The sequence below is a fragment of the Neomonachus schauinslandi genome, chromosome 5 (assembly GCF_002201575.2).
Source record: "Neomonachus schauinslandi chromosome 5, ASM220157v2, whole genome shotgun sequence".
Classification (NCBI taxonomy): Eukaryota; Metazoa; Chordata; class Mammalia; order Carnivora; family Phocidae; genus Neomonachus; species Neomonachus schauinslandi.
The window spans coordinates 60,943,051-60,959,358 of NC_058407.1; the positions used below are offsets into that span (position 1 = coordinate 60,943,051).

General features: G+C 50.7%; 1 protein-coding gene across 1 annotated transcript; it reads left to right on the forward strand.

The window, feature by feature from the left end:
• The first annotated feature begins 741 nt into the window (after window positions 1–741).
• On the forward strand, window positions 742–9,481 carry LOC110577408 (keratin, type II cytoskeletal 3-like). Its single transcript, XM_021686736.1, is given in 10 exon segments — window positions 742–748; window positions 1,016–1,611; window positions 3,284–3,504; window positions 4,549–4,609; window positions 5,239–5,334; window positions 5,565–5,729; window positions 7,243–7,365; window positions 7,989–8,212; window positions 8,896–8,930; window positions 9,240–9,481. Coding segments are annotated over 10 exon segments (1,770 nt in total).
• Window positions 9,482–16,308: the final 6,827 nt, after the last annotated feature.

A 16,308-nucleotide genomic window follows, 5' to 3' on the forward strand; every position in this document is an offset into this window, starting at 1 on the left:
AAGTGCCCAAATGGAGAATGGAGGTGATTTTTTAGTTCTCATTCTTCTTAAATTTTCCTGGGGAGGAACCCAACCTTTCCAGATGGGGAAGGTGGTGTCTCTCAGGTGAGCCAAGGAGAGGAGGCCTTCGGAATCCTGCGTTCATTTTCCTAACGTGAGCCTGGAAGAGGAAAGGCTGGTGGTTTCTCAGGCCTGGACCAGGTGGTCTAGACCCCTCTTCCTGGCTGGATTGGCCTTTGTCCAGCTTTCCCCTCCCTGTGGGCCTCTCTCCCCACCTGCCCCTCCCTCTCATGGGCCTTGGCCATGGTCTATACTTCCTCTCGGTCCACTGCACATGCCTACCCTTCTCAGATTGAACTTTCTCTCTTACCCCACCTCAGCTCTCCTTCCAAAGCCCTCGTGGCTGAGAACTTGTCTCATGTGTGTTTCACACATGGGCTTTCTCCTCCCTGGACGGCAAGAGTCCCAGAGGGAGCTGCTGCCCCTTCCCTGACTTTGGCTTCTCCCTCCACCTCCTCAGTCTTTCTCCTCCTGGCTCTTCCCTTCTTCCCTCTCCTCCCCCCCTTCCTCACTGGGGCTCTGCACCCATCCCTGTAATCTTCTGAGACTGGATGGGCTGGCAGAGTGGCCTTGGGGATGCAGGACAGGCAGAGAAATGCTGACCTGTCAGCACTATAAATCTCTCAGGAATTAGGGGCTCTGTCCAGCCCTGCTGGATGGCCCCTCTCTCAACTTGAGCTTATGTCAGGTGAGTAACCCTGGGAAAACAAAGCAATCTGGAAATTTGGGGTGATTACCAAGGTGTGTTACGAATTCTGGACTCAGCCTCTTGCTGCCACGCAAACCAAAGCTGATAATACCTCAATTAGTTGGCTGGCACCACAAGCCAGCCAAGCTCCCTGGCCCTATATAAAGGCCATCCCCAGCCCAGAACTTCAGAAGGGGTCCTAGTTTCCTCTAGCTTTTCCATCCATCCTTCCTTTGGAATACCTTGCTGTCTGCCATGAATCACCAGGCAGCCACAGCCAACAATCTTGCAGATCTTCCAGCGGGGACCGCCACCAGGGCTTCAGTGCCCACTCAGCTGTGGTGTTGGGCCAGAGCCGGGTCAGCTCCACCAGGTCCTCCTCGACATCCCACTCAGGCAGGGGCGGTGGTGGGTCTGCTGCCTGTGCCATGATGGGAGGAGGTTTTGGCAGCAGGAGTCTCTACGACCTTGGGGGCAACAAGATCTCCATCAGCTTGGCTGGAGGCAGCTCCCGGGCTGGAGAGTTTGGGGGGGCCTGCAGAGGCAGTGGCTTTGGAGGTGGTGGAAGAGGGATGGGTGGGGGCTTTGGTGGAAGGGCTAGGGGTTTTGGTGGAGGAGCTGGTGGCTTTGGAAGAGGAGCTGGGAGTTTTGGTGGAAGAGCTGGTGGCTTTGGTGGCCGTGGGGGCTTTGGTGGGCCTGGTGGTCCAGGTGGCTTCTCTGGGAGAATCCAGGAAGTGACTGTCAACCAGAGCCTTCTGCAGCCCCTCAATGTGGAGGTCGAACCCCAGATTGGGCAAGTAAAGACCCATGAGTGGGAGCAGATCAAGACCCTCAACAACACGTTTGCCTCCTTCATCGATAAGGTGAGCCCATCTTGGGACAGCTGGACAGTGAGGAAACCTGGCTTAACTGGGATGGTCTCTTTTTCTTCTTCTCATTGTGAACCTGAGGAAGAACTTGTGGGTTCATCCTACACTTCACGTCCTCTGTGGCATGTCAGCAAGTGGTGTAACAGCAGATGATGGAAATACTGGATGGAGTTACTGCACCCGTCACATGCTCCATCACTGTGGTTTGTCAGAGGCACTGCTGGGATTGTTTGTTGCCGTCATGGAGGTCCCCTCACTGTTGCTCTCTGAAACTCAAACACAGAATTCCCTCCCTATGCCAGGGGAGTTGTGAGCTGTTTCCCTTTGAAAGAGAGGCTGACTCTGCCCAAGCTCGATTTGTCTGAGAGAGGAGTTCATCTGCCATCAGCCTATGAAGAGGGATGCAGAGAGGTTTTGGGAAGTGGGATGGGTAGGGATGACGGGTACCTCCTCCTCGGTGGTTCTCATAGGAAGACTTCAGGGTGAGGAGCTGTGAGTGTTGAGGCCATTTGATATTTGTATACACTATGATAATTGTTGTGGTCACCAGAGGGTATTTAGGTTTTTGGTGGCTGTTGAGTGTTTCAACCATACTGTTGAGTATTATGTGATCCTGGGAAAATATCAGGCCTTAAAGAGAGGATTCATAGGGACTCTTTGGGGTCCCCCACCCTACATCAGTGTCCTAGGCAAAGCCAAAGGAGGAAAAGTGTCTTAACATTGAAATACCAGACCTTTGTAGAGGTGAAACTCTTCAAAGTCAAGTGACCTGCTTGTTCCTAGCAGACACCTGGTGTCCCAATAGAGTATTCACAGAAAGGTGGAAGGTGATGTGACATGCTGGTTCCCCAGTGGTGGGCCCAGGAGCAGCTCTCATCACCCTTCAGGGCGGATTCCCAGGTCTTAGAGCCCTGAGTGTCCAGCATAGGGCCTGGCATGAGCTTGGTGCTTGGCAAATGTTTGTTGAATGGCCGATTGATTGGTATTTATTGCACGTGTTTATGCAGTTGGTCTTGAACTTGTGTGCAGAAATGTTTTGCAGCAAATGAAAGTTTGAGACATCTTTAGCTAATGGTGCAGTTTAAATGCAGCTGAGCCCTACATTTAACCAGGCTTGGCAGAGAAAGCTGACTCTAGGTGATTCTGGACCCTGTTTCCTGTGACAAGGGCGGCCTGAAAGCCATTTCCCTATGGCTTTTGCTCTTTCCCACCTTCGTGCAATGTACCCACCTGTACTGCAAACCTCCTCCTGGGGTCTATGTCTGCTCTAGGATGTTGGACTCTCCTGCTATTTGTTGAATACTAAATGATTGAGGAATGAATGATGGAGGAATAAATGAATGAATGAATGAATGAATGATATAGCGGGAAGATCATCAAGCGTAAGTATCGGGAAACCTCAGTCCTGTTTTGTTACTGACTTGTGTGACTGTTGTCATCTCTGGGCTTCAGTTTCCTTATACCTGCACAGTCGGGCTCTGCCTCTCCCACGTCATACCAACACTGCTGTCCACAGGGGGTTAGCACTCAACTATCACAGCATTCAAAATGCAGCCCTGCAGGAGAGACGAGGAGACCCCCGGGACTTTGTTTGGGGATGTCATGAGCCACCATGACTGGAGCTGGCCCCAGACATTTCCTTGATGCTCTTCTCATTGGGCGGCAGGTGCACTTCCTGGAGCAGCAGAATAAGGTCCTGGAGACCAAGTGGAGCCTCCTGCAGGAGCAGGGCTCTGGTTCTAATACCAACAACCACAACCTTGAGCCTTTTTTTGAGAACTACATCAGCAGCCTCAAGGCCTTCCTGGATGGGCTGCACCTGGAGAAGGACAAGCTGCAGGGTGAGCTGAGGGGCATGGAGGAAACTGTGGAAGACTTGAAGAAGAGGTGCGTGCTGCCCTTGTCCCAGGGTACGGCAGTGGGGGGTGGGGCTGGACGGCGGGAGAGGGGGAGGGGCGGATGGCAGGAGGCCTGGGCTCCGGCTTAGCTCTGTTCCAGCTGGCCGCAAGCTTGCAGGAATTTACCCCATCCTCTCTGACTCTCCATATCCCAGTCTTTAAAAGAGAGGCTCATGGCTTGCTTGAGAAAGATATCCTTTTGAGAATTTAATGAAAGGGTACATACATATAATTTAAGGAGTTCCAAGACACCCTGAAGCTCATTCATGAACCTAACAGACTCAGAAAACATCCTATGTCCTCCCTGGGCTAGACAGTCTTCAGGTTCCCCTCCAAATAGGAATTTTATTTCCCCTGTCAATAAGCTTCTCAGTGAGTAGCAACTTGCTGTGCCTTTGTCAAGCCCCATTCTGCCACTTATGAGCTCTGGGATCTTGAGCAAGAGCCTCAGCTTCTCTGTGCCACAGTCTCCTCACTGTAAAATGGGGATGGGGCCTATTTGCTGTAATGAGGATTGAATGAGTTAATATAAGCATAATTCATGAAGCAGGATCTGGCACATTCTTAATGACCCATTCTTGGTTTTCATTAATTCAGGAAGTATCTACTGGGAGCCCACGGGGCTACCATACTTGCTATACACAGAGTTGGCACCACACACCTTCCCCTGAAAGCTCCTGGCAGCTCAGTCATCTCCCTCTGCTCATATAACAGCTCATAGAACAAAAAATCCCAAGTTCTCCAGGAAAGCCTTCTGGGATTAATCAAAATAGGACCCTGCTAGGAAGAGGCTTCTACTCCTGTGTCCGGTAATTGCCATCATTGTTACTAAGTGGTACCTGGCACATAGTAGATGCTCAGTAAAGTCTGTTGGATAAACTCTCACCTGAATCCGGAAGGCTGTGCTTTGCACTGACAAATGTTTTGAGCTAGACCGGCAGAGGCCCTGAGTCTATGTTACTTATGAGGAGTGCTCGGGGGCCAAAGGGACATCCTGGAGAAGGCGGATCAGAAAGGGACTCTTTTCTCAAAGGTACGAAGAGGAGATCAACAAACGTACAGCTGCAGAGAATGACTTCGTAGTCTTGAAGAAGGTGAAGGATCCCCCCACCCTCAGCCCCAGCCCAAAGCCTCACAAAGCAGAGTGGTTTAAAGGTTGAGGGGAAGCACGAGTTTAGTCCTGCTAAGCGGAGGGTCTCCTGTACGCCATGTGGATGAGGGCCCGGGCCAGGGAGGGAGCCCACCGAGCAGGGCCTGAAGATTCTGTATGGCAGGCTCTAAAGGGCCTACCAGACTTTGGCCATGCCCCTTCTGATGGGCCTGTGGGGTTTATGAATCTGAATAGGCCTTGAGTTTTGATTAGAAAATGGACAAAGAGAAGAAATAGGGTTTTGTTGTTTTCAGGAGTACATTCCCAGGAGCTAGTTTGCAAATTTAGATTCTCCCTCAGGCCCTCCTCACAAACCCTCCTCACCAGGGACCCGGTGTAGTGGCCCCAGCCCCGCTCACCTCTCAGCCCTTAGCCTCTTTTGCTCCTCTCTGTCGGGTATTCGCCAGGCCAGCCTGCCAGACAGCGGTCTAGTCCTGTTAGGACATGCCTGCCTGGGCCTCATTTCCCCTGAGTGGAAGCCCCCGGGGGGCAGGCTCTCGTGGCCCCTTCCTCAGGGCCCAAGACTGGGCCAGTCTACAGGTTGGAGGGGACAGTGACTGAACTGTCCCTCAGGATGTCGATGCTACCTACATGATCAAAGTGGAACTGGAGGCTAAGGTGGAGAGTGTGACAGATGAGATCAACTTCCTGAAGGCCCTCTACGATGCCGTAAGTCTGCTCCTCACCTGCAAGCCCCTGGCCCACCTACTTTCCACCTCCTGGAGAAGGCAGAGCTCACCAGACCTTTACCAGGAGGCACTTGAATTCTGACAAAAGTGGTACCTTCCCACCCGGCCCTCAGTCAGACCTGACCCCTCCTGAGCTGGCGGCTCCCAGTCTTCTGGGGAGCCCTGGTGTTGGATCTGCTCAGGAATGGGCATGTCTGCCTGGCTTTGCAGGAGCTGTCCCAGATGCAGTCAGATACCAGTGACACATCTGGGGTCCTGTCCATGGACAACAACCGCTGCCTGGACCTGGACAGCATCATCGCTTAGGTCCGCGCTCAGTACGAGGTGATTGCCCAGAAGAGCAAGGCCGAGGCCAAGGCTCTGTACCAGACCAAGGTGGGTTACACCATCATATAACTCTGGGGACTCTGGCTCCCCCATCAAGCTACCTGGGCAGCCCTTACCTCTGAGTCATTCTCTTCTATATCCCCAGTATGGCAGTTCCCTCCCTGCCCTGCTGGTCTGGTCTCACCCACAGGCAACTCCCTTCCTTTTATTTTTTAATTTTTATTTTATTTATTTTTTAAAAAGATTTTATTTTATTTATTTGAGACAGAGAGAGAGAGAGAGAGAGAGCACAAGAGGGGGTAGGGTGAGAGGGAGAAGCAGACTCCCTGCTGAGCACGGAGCCCGATACGGGACTCAATCCCAGGACTCCGGGATCATGACCTGAGCCGAAGGCAGTCGCTTAACCAACTGAGCCACCCAGGCGCCCCCCGCCTTTTTTTTTTTTTTTTAAGATTTTATTTATTTATGTGAGAGAGAGAGAGAGATAGGGAGCACAAGCAGGGGGAGTGGCAGGCAGAGGGAGAAGCAGGCTCCCTGCTGATCAAGGACCCCCCCCATGAGGGACTCAATCTCAGGACCCCGGGATCATGACTTGAGCTAAAGGCAGACGCTTAACTGACTGAGCCACCCAGGCATCCCTGCCTCTCCCTTCCTAACCAGACAGCTCTGACTTTGCTGTAACTTGGTGCTTCTCAACAGGAGGGAGGTAGGATTTTCTCCCAGGAGACATATGGCAAAATCTGCAGATAGTTTTGGTTGTCACACCTGGGGTGGGGATGGGGGTGCTAGTGGAGTCTAGTGGGTAGAGGACAGGGATGCTGCTAAACATCCCATAATGCATGACCCCACCCCTCAACAAAAAATTATCCTGCCCAAAATGTCAGTAGTGCCAAGGTCGAGAAATTCTTAATCCCTCTGGCTATATACCCTTTATTGCTGGAGATACTTCCATTTCTCCTCCACCAGTCCGGACCTTATATTGTTTGCTCTGATTCGATCACACTGAGGGGCTAAAGCCAGTGTCTGGAAAGAAGTGGGGGGAGAAAGAGGGAGATTGAGCAAAGGGACCCCAGACACAACTTCTGTCCTCCTCCTCCCATCCCAAATCTGAATGGGGCATAAGCTGGCCCATATACTGCTGACTCTTCTGGATTTTCTGCCCAAGGAGGGACAGCCTGCTGGTTAAGAAGATGGTTCCAGCGTCTGAAATGTTTGCATTCAAGTTCCAGCACTTTCACTCGATAGCTGGATGAGTTTGGTCATGGGAATTAAGCAATCTGTGTCTCAGTTTTCCCATTCATAAAATGGGGATAATCATACCTTTCTCATCAGGTGGTTGTGAAGTACAATGAGATAAAGCACAGAGCCAGGTGCAAAGTCTCTGCTCCACAAACACAGCTATCACGCTAGAAAACAGGTCCCTGGATGCAGGGGAGAGAGCACCTTGCACAAGTCACATGTCTGTGTTTTGGTTTTCCTGCTTGTGGCATGAAGGGTTGGGTTAGGGGATCTGTAAGGACCCTGCTGGCTTTCTGAAAGGATGACTCTTTCCTGGAAACAGTTAGGGGAGCTGCAGACCACGGCCGGCAGACATGGGGATAACCTGAAGAACACCAGGAATGAGATCTCAGAGCTCAACAGGATGATCCAGAAGCTGCAGGCCGAGATTGAGAGTGTCAAGAAGCACTTGGGAAGAGAAGGAAGAGCATGTGTCTGAGACTGTGGGCTTATGCTTGCACCATAACACTCAGGGCTCAGCACTTACTCCTGTGAAATCCTGTCGTAGACTCAAGCGTGCTAAGATTGACCAGGTGCAGTTCTGGGCTGGGTGCTGAATAAAGGTCCTGTCCCCATGGAGTCTGGTGGCTGATGTGGGTCAGCGATACTGAATACTGGCAAGACTGGGGAGGTTGGGGAAAGAAGCTGATTGTGTGAAGACCGAATTGGGAGAGTAGCCTAGGATGGCCACATCTAGATGCACTGGGGCAGAGAGAAAGTTTCTCTGATAATTCGGGAAGTCTTCTTGGAGGAGGGAGGTCTTCAGAAGATGCTCAATCTCTTACCATGAAAGGCGAGAAAGGTAAAGGAAGAGTCTGCCTCCTCATGAGCTGGGCTAGGTCCTTGAGGCCAGGTGTCGATAATCCCCCTCCTTGATGTGCTAGGGCTTAGATGGAGGCCCAGGCTTTAACCTCTGTGGGCCGTGGCTTCCTCATTTGCCCTACATGAGGGGACCCATATGCAGGTACCAAGCACACAGTGCAGGCCCTCAGTATATGAATCTCAATTGGACTCCTGGCACCCCATACCCAGAATGCCAACCTGCAGACAGCCATTGCTGATGCAGAGCAGTGCGGGGAGCTGGCCCTCAAGGATGCCAATGCCAAGCTTCAGGACCTCAAGGCCGCCCTGCAGAAGGCCAAGGAGGAACTGGCCCGGCTGCTGCGTGAGTACCAGGAGCTGATGAATGTCAGGCTGGCCCTGGACATCGAGATGGCCACCTACCGGACCCTCCTGGAGGGCGAGGAGTGCAGGTTAGTCAGAGTCCCTCTGGTTCCAGAGAGGCCCAGTGGCCTGGTGGCTTTGCGGCCTGAGCCTGCTGCTGGGTACCGGGTGCGTGTATGTGCTCTCCACTGGAGGTGGTGGTAAGCCCTCCACAGGCCCAGCCTCCTCCTTTTCAGGGCTGCAAGATGCTGCCAGACCTCCAGGAGAGCTGTGTTCCTAGGCAATAGACACCCCAGAGCCTTATCTTGGACAGGCTTCCCAGCCCTTCTTGTCTGATGTTTTAGCTGTAAAACACGTGTCTGCAAACAGCGGTCATAGGCAGAAAGATTATTTCTAGGCCATTTCTTTATTATGGCCTTAATTGTAGGTTTCTATAGAGTAGGTTCCTGGAGGCTGGCCCTTGGGTACAAGACCCTGGCCCATGTGGATTCAAATAATATTTACCGAATAAAGAGGATCCTGAGGAGTGGGAAGAGGGTGGGTAGGCCAGGGAGTGCTCCTCGGCTGTTACTCTGTGGAGTGTTTGTGGAAAGGGCAAGAACTGAAGTCCAACCTGACCCAGTAGAAAAAAGGAATGCATGCCATGATTTTTCGAGCACCTATCATCCTATTTCTTGTTGTCAGCATCAATTGCTGTTGCCCTAGGCAAGGTGCGTCTGGGGAAGGGAAGAGCTGCACAGGTCACTGACACTGGCGTCTGGTCCTCCCACAGGATGTCTGGAGAGTGCCAGAGTTCTGTGAGCATCGGTGAGGACGCAGGGCTTTCTCTGGGAAGGGGTTGGACGGCTGGGAATCATGTTTCTCAAATCGCGGGCGAGCGCTGGTGAGAGATCATCCTAGCTGCGGGCTGGGAAGAGCTCTTGGGTGGTGGCCAGGGTAACCCCGCGGCTGAGTTCCCAGAGGGGCCACCCTCCTCTCCCTGCTGGCCGCTGACCCTGCCACCCTGCGCGAAGTCTCAGTGGGCGGGACCCTGGGAAAGACCTGAGGGGAGCGGGTGTGGCCCCGGGGCTGGAGGACGCCCCACAGGCTCCCTGACCCCAAATGCTCTTTGCAGAGATGGTGCACAACAGCGGCGGGCGGCGGGGGAGCCCCGGGAGCCGGTGCCCCGGGAGGCGGCGCGCTGGGAGGCGGAGCTGGGGCCCGCGGGGGGCCTGGGATCGGGGCGGGGCTCGGTGGTGGCGGGGAGGGGCTTCTCCGGTTCTGGGGGCTGCTGCGCCGTCAGCGGGGGCGGCAGCAACAGCTCAGGCCGCATCTTGCAAAGCTCCTCCCAGAGCCAGCGGTCCCACCACAAATTCTGAACGGGGCATGCCAGGTGTCCCCGGACCCCTTCACCTGCCCGCATACCCCAGCTCTATGCATGCTATTCCACACCCCCGTGGGGCCCTTTCCCAGCGCATCTTCTGACCTGTGCCCCGGAGCCCCACCTTTCCAGACGACTGGAGTCGTGGCCCAAAATTTGCTGAGAAGGTTGATTGGGTTGAGCAACCGTCTAGCCCCACTGAGTCAGGCTAAGGGGCAGGGCCCAGGAGCTAGGCGGGTTCATCGCCTCTGCCCCACAGGTGACCCCACTGCAGCCCCACATCCCACTGCCTTATGGGAAAGCCCCAACCAGCCCCTGCATGCACCTCTTTCCCCAGCTTGTAGCCAGCGCCCCCTCCCCTGGTCCTCACCTCCTGCTGGTGCTTTGATTTCCCATTAGTGGTACTTGTCCCTTTTTGACTCCGAGAACTCTCTGTTCTGTATCTTCAATAAACTGCATTGTGTTTCAGACATGGTGGCAGAATTTTCATTCTGGATTGCAGGGTCACTGGTTCTAATGTCCATGCCTGTGGGTCATGGCAGTCCCTTTCACACAGAGGGTTCTGGCCTGAGACTGGAGGGAGACTCTAGGGAGGAAGTTCTAGAGTTCTCAGGCAGGACAGACATGATTTTTCAGCCACCAGATACTATGGATGATACAGATCGACTTCCTTAATTGATAAGATTTTGAATTCATAAAAAATATATTACGTTTGAAAAAAGTAGGTTAGATTTCCTTGCTTTTCAGTAATTCCAGGTAGGTCTGAAATTGTCCATTAATTGCAGCTAATTGTAATTGAATGAGTTGCTGGTAGACAAATATTTTCAAAAAGCAATGATAAAACTTCAAATGTTTTATAGCAAAAAATTATATACGCTGAGGCTATGTTTTATCGTGTTTCATATAATGTGGGGTGAAACCTTCCAATATGAAGAGTTACGAGAGCTGACAAAGAACTTAGAATAGCCTCATGACTGGTCACCCCCTACCCCTACCCCAGACATAGCACACCATCAAGGTGGATCCAGGGGTACTTGGACAGAACACAGATTCAGTGCAGGGCCAGGGAGTCCCTCTCAAACCAGGGACATGTAGGTTGGGAGAAGCAAAATGAAAGGTGAACAAACATATGAGTACGTGCATGAGTACCTCCCTTATAAATCATGGTCCTCGTTAGCATAAGAGGACTGACAAAGGATGTCAGAGAAACAGAAAGAGAAGACACACTTTATGGTGATCACAGAAACTCTTAGCTAAGTAAACACACACTTGCAAGAGAGCCAGATGCTCACTGGGCTAGACAAAACACAACATACAACTGCAGCTTTGACAGAGAATGTTCTAGCTCGAGAGTGAAAAGTTTCCTTGGAACAACCAGAACGGTCAGAGAGGGAGGGAAGTGTGGGGACTGTCCCATTGCAGCCGGTCCTCACAGAGGCTGTAGCCTCCCCTCTCAAAAGCAAACCCACTGTTGGCCATACCCCTGCCCTGGCTGGTGAATGCAGCCTGGAGACAGGTGCCTTTAGCCCCATGGCTTGTTTCAAATGTACAAGAAATTGCCACACTCCTTTAAGTAGGATGATTAAAGAAGAAAGCTTTCCACAGCTTTCATATGATTTACAAAATTCCACAGGGCCATGTTTTCTTACTCATGATGCCATTCTGATTTGTTAAGGGAAGCTGGATGGAAAATCCAGTTTGGTTCACAGAAATTTGCATATATTGTGCAGCAATATAATCTTTGTTAAAACTGATGCTTTCTTGTGATTTGCCTGGCACTCTGTGAACAGCTTTTTTTTTTTAATGGATTAACTCATTCAATCTTCACAGAGCTGGGCAGCTCTGTTATTATCTCTACTTTACAAATGAGGAAACTGAGGCACGGAGAGATTAAGTGGTGGAGCCAGGATTCAAGCTCCAGCAGCCAAACTCCAAAGTGTCCTGAAACTGCCTCGCGAAGCAGAAAGTAATACAGCACAGTGGGAAGCTCTCAGGCTTTGGAGGCAGGCCGCCCTGGTGTGATCTGGGCTTCCCACTGGCAAGCTGTGTCACTGTGGGCAGGTTGCTTGGTACCTCCTCCTGCGCTAAGTCTCATCAATAAAATGAGGTCGTTCCGGTTGAATGATGTCATCTCTTTAACTCCTGGCACACTGTGAGCTCAGTAAAGTGTCATTACTATTTATGGACAACATTTCAGGAACCCACCTATTCTTTAAAGGAGGGAATGTTGGTAAATTAATTCCTTTCGTTTGTGTCTCTCCCATCATGGGCAAGGTGAGACATGATCTGGGAGTTTCCCACAGGTCTCATATTCCACCCCCCCCATTGGATTTGTGGTTCTGGACCCCACTACACCACTAACTAGCCCTGTAGCCTTGAGTCTCTCCCATTTTCCTCTTTGACCCAACATATAGAAGTATCCTCTGCCAGACAACCCCAGTCCCCTACCAGGGCCTCGAAGTTTCTCTTGGAAGTCAATCCCAGTCTAACCTTGTTTTCCTTTGGGCCCACACCTGTGTAGCTACTCCTTTTGCCTCAGAGACAAGAGAGGGTTGCCAGCTTTATAAATGTGTGTATAAATAGTCATGACTTCAAGCGTGTTGGATGGGAGAGCCTAATACGCCTAGAACAATATTATCTCTGGACCTTGGCCGTGAGAATGTGCAGGGCTGCTCTCAGACCTTGGGAGGGCTTGTGGCCCCAGGGCACTTGTTAGGTTTTAGGAGAAAGAGAGATGCTGCCCGATAGTTTCCAGGTGGGCCCTGGGATACTAGTCAAAAGGATATCAGAGGTGGAGGGTCCTGGCTGGTTTGGAGCCCGAAGAGAAGCTCGAAGGCTTAGTTGGTGCTACAAACACCCGCCATAACCCAGAAATCAGGAGAAGGATTCCCTGGGGGTGTTCCTGTGTGCCCAGCACGAGCTTCTGACCCCTGCAGGCAGGACCTGTTAGAGGTTGGAGGTGGGGCTCCCCCATGTCCATCTCCCCCAGGCTACAGGAGCACAGAGGCTGTGGGAATTCTTCAAAGGCTCATGTTCTTTTTGGATTGGGAGGGACGGTACCCAAGCTCTAGTTCTCTGCACCACCAATTTTCCCTGTAACCTTGACTAAGTCCTTGCACTCTTTGTAGCTATTTCCTTCTTGTAAAATGAAGGCTCTGGGCTGGTGGTCTCTGTCACCCGTCCAGGTCTGACATTCTTCTGTAGGGAGAATGGTGGTCTCAGGGTGTGGAGGCCAAGGCCAGGAGCTTTGATTCAGTCCCAGGACACTGCTCTCCCTGATCCCTGTCACATCATTGCCTTCCTCTGCTGCCCAGGGGTCCAAAAACTCCCATTTGAAAGAGATTAAAGGCGTCCATAACTATGCCAGGCCTGCAGCTGTCCCCTCCTTCCTGGGTGGGCTGGTGACTGAAATTCTTCCACCCTCCCTTTCTTTGTCCCCGCACCCCTGTCACACGTGTGTGCCGCTTGGTGCTAGCCACTTGCAGACCTGGGAGATGCAGGCTGAGATGAGGAGCAGATCTGCAGGGGCTGCCCCTGCCAGTCACACCAGTAACTCCTCTTGAACTCTGCCTCCCACTGCTGCCCGAGACTGTGATCCAGTGGCTGATAAGTGCCCTGGGCCTCACCCTCTTGGCAGCCCTGGGTTTCAGTACCTGGGAGACCAGCAGGGCAAGTTGGAGCCTTCCACTGACTTGCCCCTTTCCTTTAAGGAGAGTGCTGGTGGCAGGTGGGCAGAGTGTGGAGGGGAGGAAGGGGGCACCTCTTTCACCAGAGACCCCACAACGTCTTCTACAATACATGTGGGTTCTGGAGTGGGAGTGCTTGGGTTCAAATCTCCACACCAGCACTTTCATCTGTGTGTTCTTGAACAAGTTACTTGATCTCTCCAAGTCTCCTTTTCCCCACTTGTAAAATGAGTGCAATTATAAGAACGCCTTCCTTATCCTGTTGATTTTTAGGTTGAGACTCTCCATGTTTTAGACCTAGCACCATGCATGGCCCACTGAAAAAGCACTCCATAAGAGGTTAACTATTATTATGATGCCCATTATTATTCTTTTGTCCTCGGCCTGAATAGAATCTCAAGAGGCCATTTCATTGGTTCTTCTGCTTCCTTCAAGCCAGTGGTTCCCAAACTTGTCTGCCCGTTAAAACCCTCTGGGACCGTTAAAAAATTCCAGAGCCCACACTACACTCCAGACCGGTGAAATCCCGGTCTGGGGTGAGGGAAGCTGGAGGAGGCACAGGCACCAGCGGTCGCTGAAGCTCTCCAGGGAATCCCGACATGTAGTAAGTTTAGCAAGCACTGCTCTTTGTCGTCCAACCAGTTGAGGGGTTTCCTTTAGGGATAGCAATTTATCCCAGAATCCTCATCCAGCATTGACTATTGATCTGAGGTAAAGTCTCTCCTTTGGGACAAGTAAAAATCTCTCATGCTTCACCTTGACCCGATTTTCTCTTACTTCGAGGGAGTAGAGAATAGCCGTCACCCTATAGCAAAGGCTCAGGGAGTAGTACATGCTGGGTCCCCCACCCCAGGCCTTCGCAGGAGTGACAGCAGTCCACTGGGGGTCATCCAGCTGACAGGAGATAGACCGGGGTGTTGACATTGGATGCTGGTAGGTGGTCACAGCCAGAGACCCAAGAAGCTTTCTAAATTCTGTCTGGGATGCCTCTCTTATCATAATTTAGCAATTCCCCATATTCACCATAAGGGTAAATATAAACCTTGGTGAACTTCCTATTTATTTAGTTGGCAGGAGAGATGTGTGAAGGGGTTAATGATGTGCATTCTTCATGGCAGGGGTTGAAAGTGAGTGGCAAAAGAGAGCACTGTAGCAGGTGAGCAAGGGGTGGGCTCACATGCTCTGGGGTGTTCAGGGAAGGCTGCATGAGGCCCCCCTCTTGGATGACTCTTTGGAATTTCCAACGTGCTCTTCCATGTTTGATGTCAGCTACTCATTATAATCACCCTGTGAATCTGGCATTATTATCCTTTCTTTATAGCCCAGGAAAGTGAGGTTCAAGGAGGTAAGCCACGGGGCCAGGAAGGGTGGAGCCAGGATTTGAAGCTGAAGCCAAGGACCTTTTCCCCACACCACTGCTGCTTCCTGCCTGGGACCTACCATCCCTTCTCCATATACCCTCTGCTTTCTCTGCCTCTTCTCTCTGCCTCTACCCGACTCAGAATCCTTGCCTTCAGGTACCTCTCTTACACGACCCATCCTAATTCCTACCTCCACTTCCCTTTCCTTCCTCTGGCTCTGCTGGTTTTCTCCTTATGTCTCCTAAGCCTGGGAGCTGAGCCTTGGCTTCCCTCTTCTACCAAGAGCTCCCCAAAGGGGTTAGGGTCAGGACGAGGGCTGTGTAGATCTAGATCTGAGATGCCAGACCAGGGTGGCAACTGTCCTGACTTGCCTGGGACTATCCTGGTTTATGCACTGAAAGTTCAGGCAGAGTGGGACCCTTGGTCATCTTACCAGGTTCTGAGAGTAACTATATCTATGCTTGTTTAGTGTATTATAGTGTTCTGTGCTTTTTTCACATGCCTTATAGCTTTGAGAAGTTTCTTTGAGAAATAGCTGCTCTGATTTCCTTTAAATATCTGAGGCTCTGGCGTAAGTGACTTGCCTAAGATCACAGGGTAGTGGAAGCAGGGCTGGGAGCTGAAACCAGTCTTTGTGACTGTAAATTTCAGGCTCACTCTCTGTCTCCCACAGTGTCTCCTGGAGATGGTCCACTAAAGCAGTTACTGAGCAGATAAGGTGTGGATGCTTGAAGCTGCCCACAGAGCCCCTCCCAGCCTAGGGTGCTTTCTCCTCACTGCGGCTCCCCGACACCTCTCTTGTTCTTTCCCACCACCCGCCTTTCCCACCTCTATAGCTGTTGGCAGCTGTGGTTTCAGTTTCAACTTTTGCAAAAATATTTATTTATTGCATAAATACAAAGGAAAAGGACGTTTAAAATATTAGAAAAAAAAAACCCTTCTACAATTCTTAATAAGTTGATGTACTTTTTTTGGTTACTTTTTAAGCCTGCCTTCTGTGCATTCTTAATTTTTATGAATTCATAGCGCAGACACCCTCATGTATTTAGCTTTCTTCATTTAATGTTGTATCATAAGCATTTTCAACAATGCTCCTACTCAGTCTCCTTGCAGATAATTTTAAATGATTGTATCCAAATGGGCAAGCAATCTGGATTTTTAAGATTATTTATTATTATTTATTATGGTTTTATTATTATTGTTTTTATTAAGTTTTGGGTGAAAGCCACCATCCATCTGAGTCCAGAGGGAAAACACACATTTTTGTTGGCTGACACTGATGCTCAATGAATGAGCTTCATTTCATGCTTGTTGGCAGTGCTTTCCAGAATGTGGGCCCATACACCAGTGCTCCATGGGCACTTTGTTGCAGCTTTGAGAAGAGATAAATATAGAATTTGAGAATAACTATTTGGAAAATTAATTTTTTCCCATTTAACAATAGAACAATTTTATGTCTATTGAATTTAAAAATAAAAATTGGGGCCCATATATTGTATATCTTAAAAAAATCTCTTATGGGAAACTTAAAATTTTATTTTACAAAAGCATTGGTCTAAAATACATTGGAAATAAAAAAAAGAGAGATTTCATGATAGTTTGTCTTTTGGTCTAGAAGACCATGTTCAGTCCTGGTAGATGCTCAATGCACCTGCAACCACAGATCTTCAGCGCTATAGGACCTCATCTGCTTTGTAGGGGAGGAGCCTGAGGCACATAGAGCAACACATGGTGCACCCAGCAAAATGTGAACAGTCTTGGGCAGAGTCTCCTGGCTT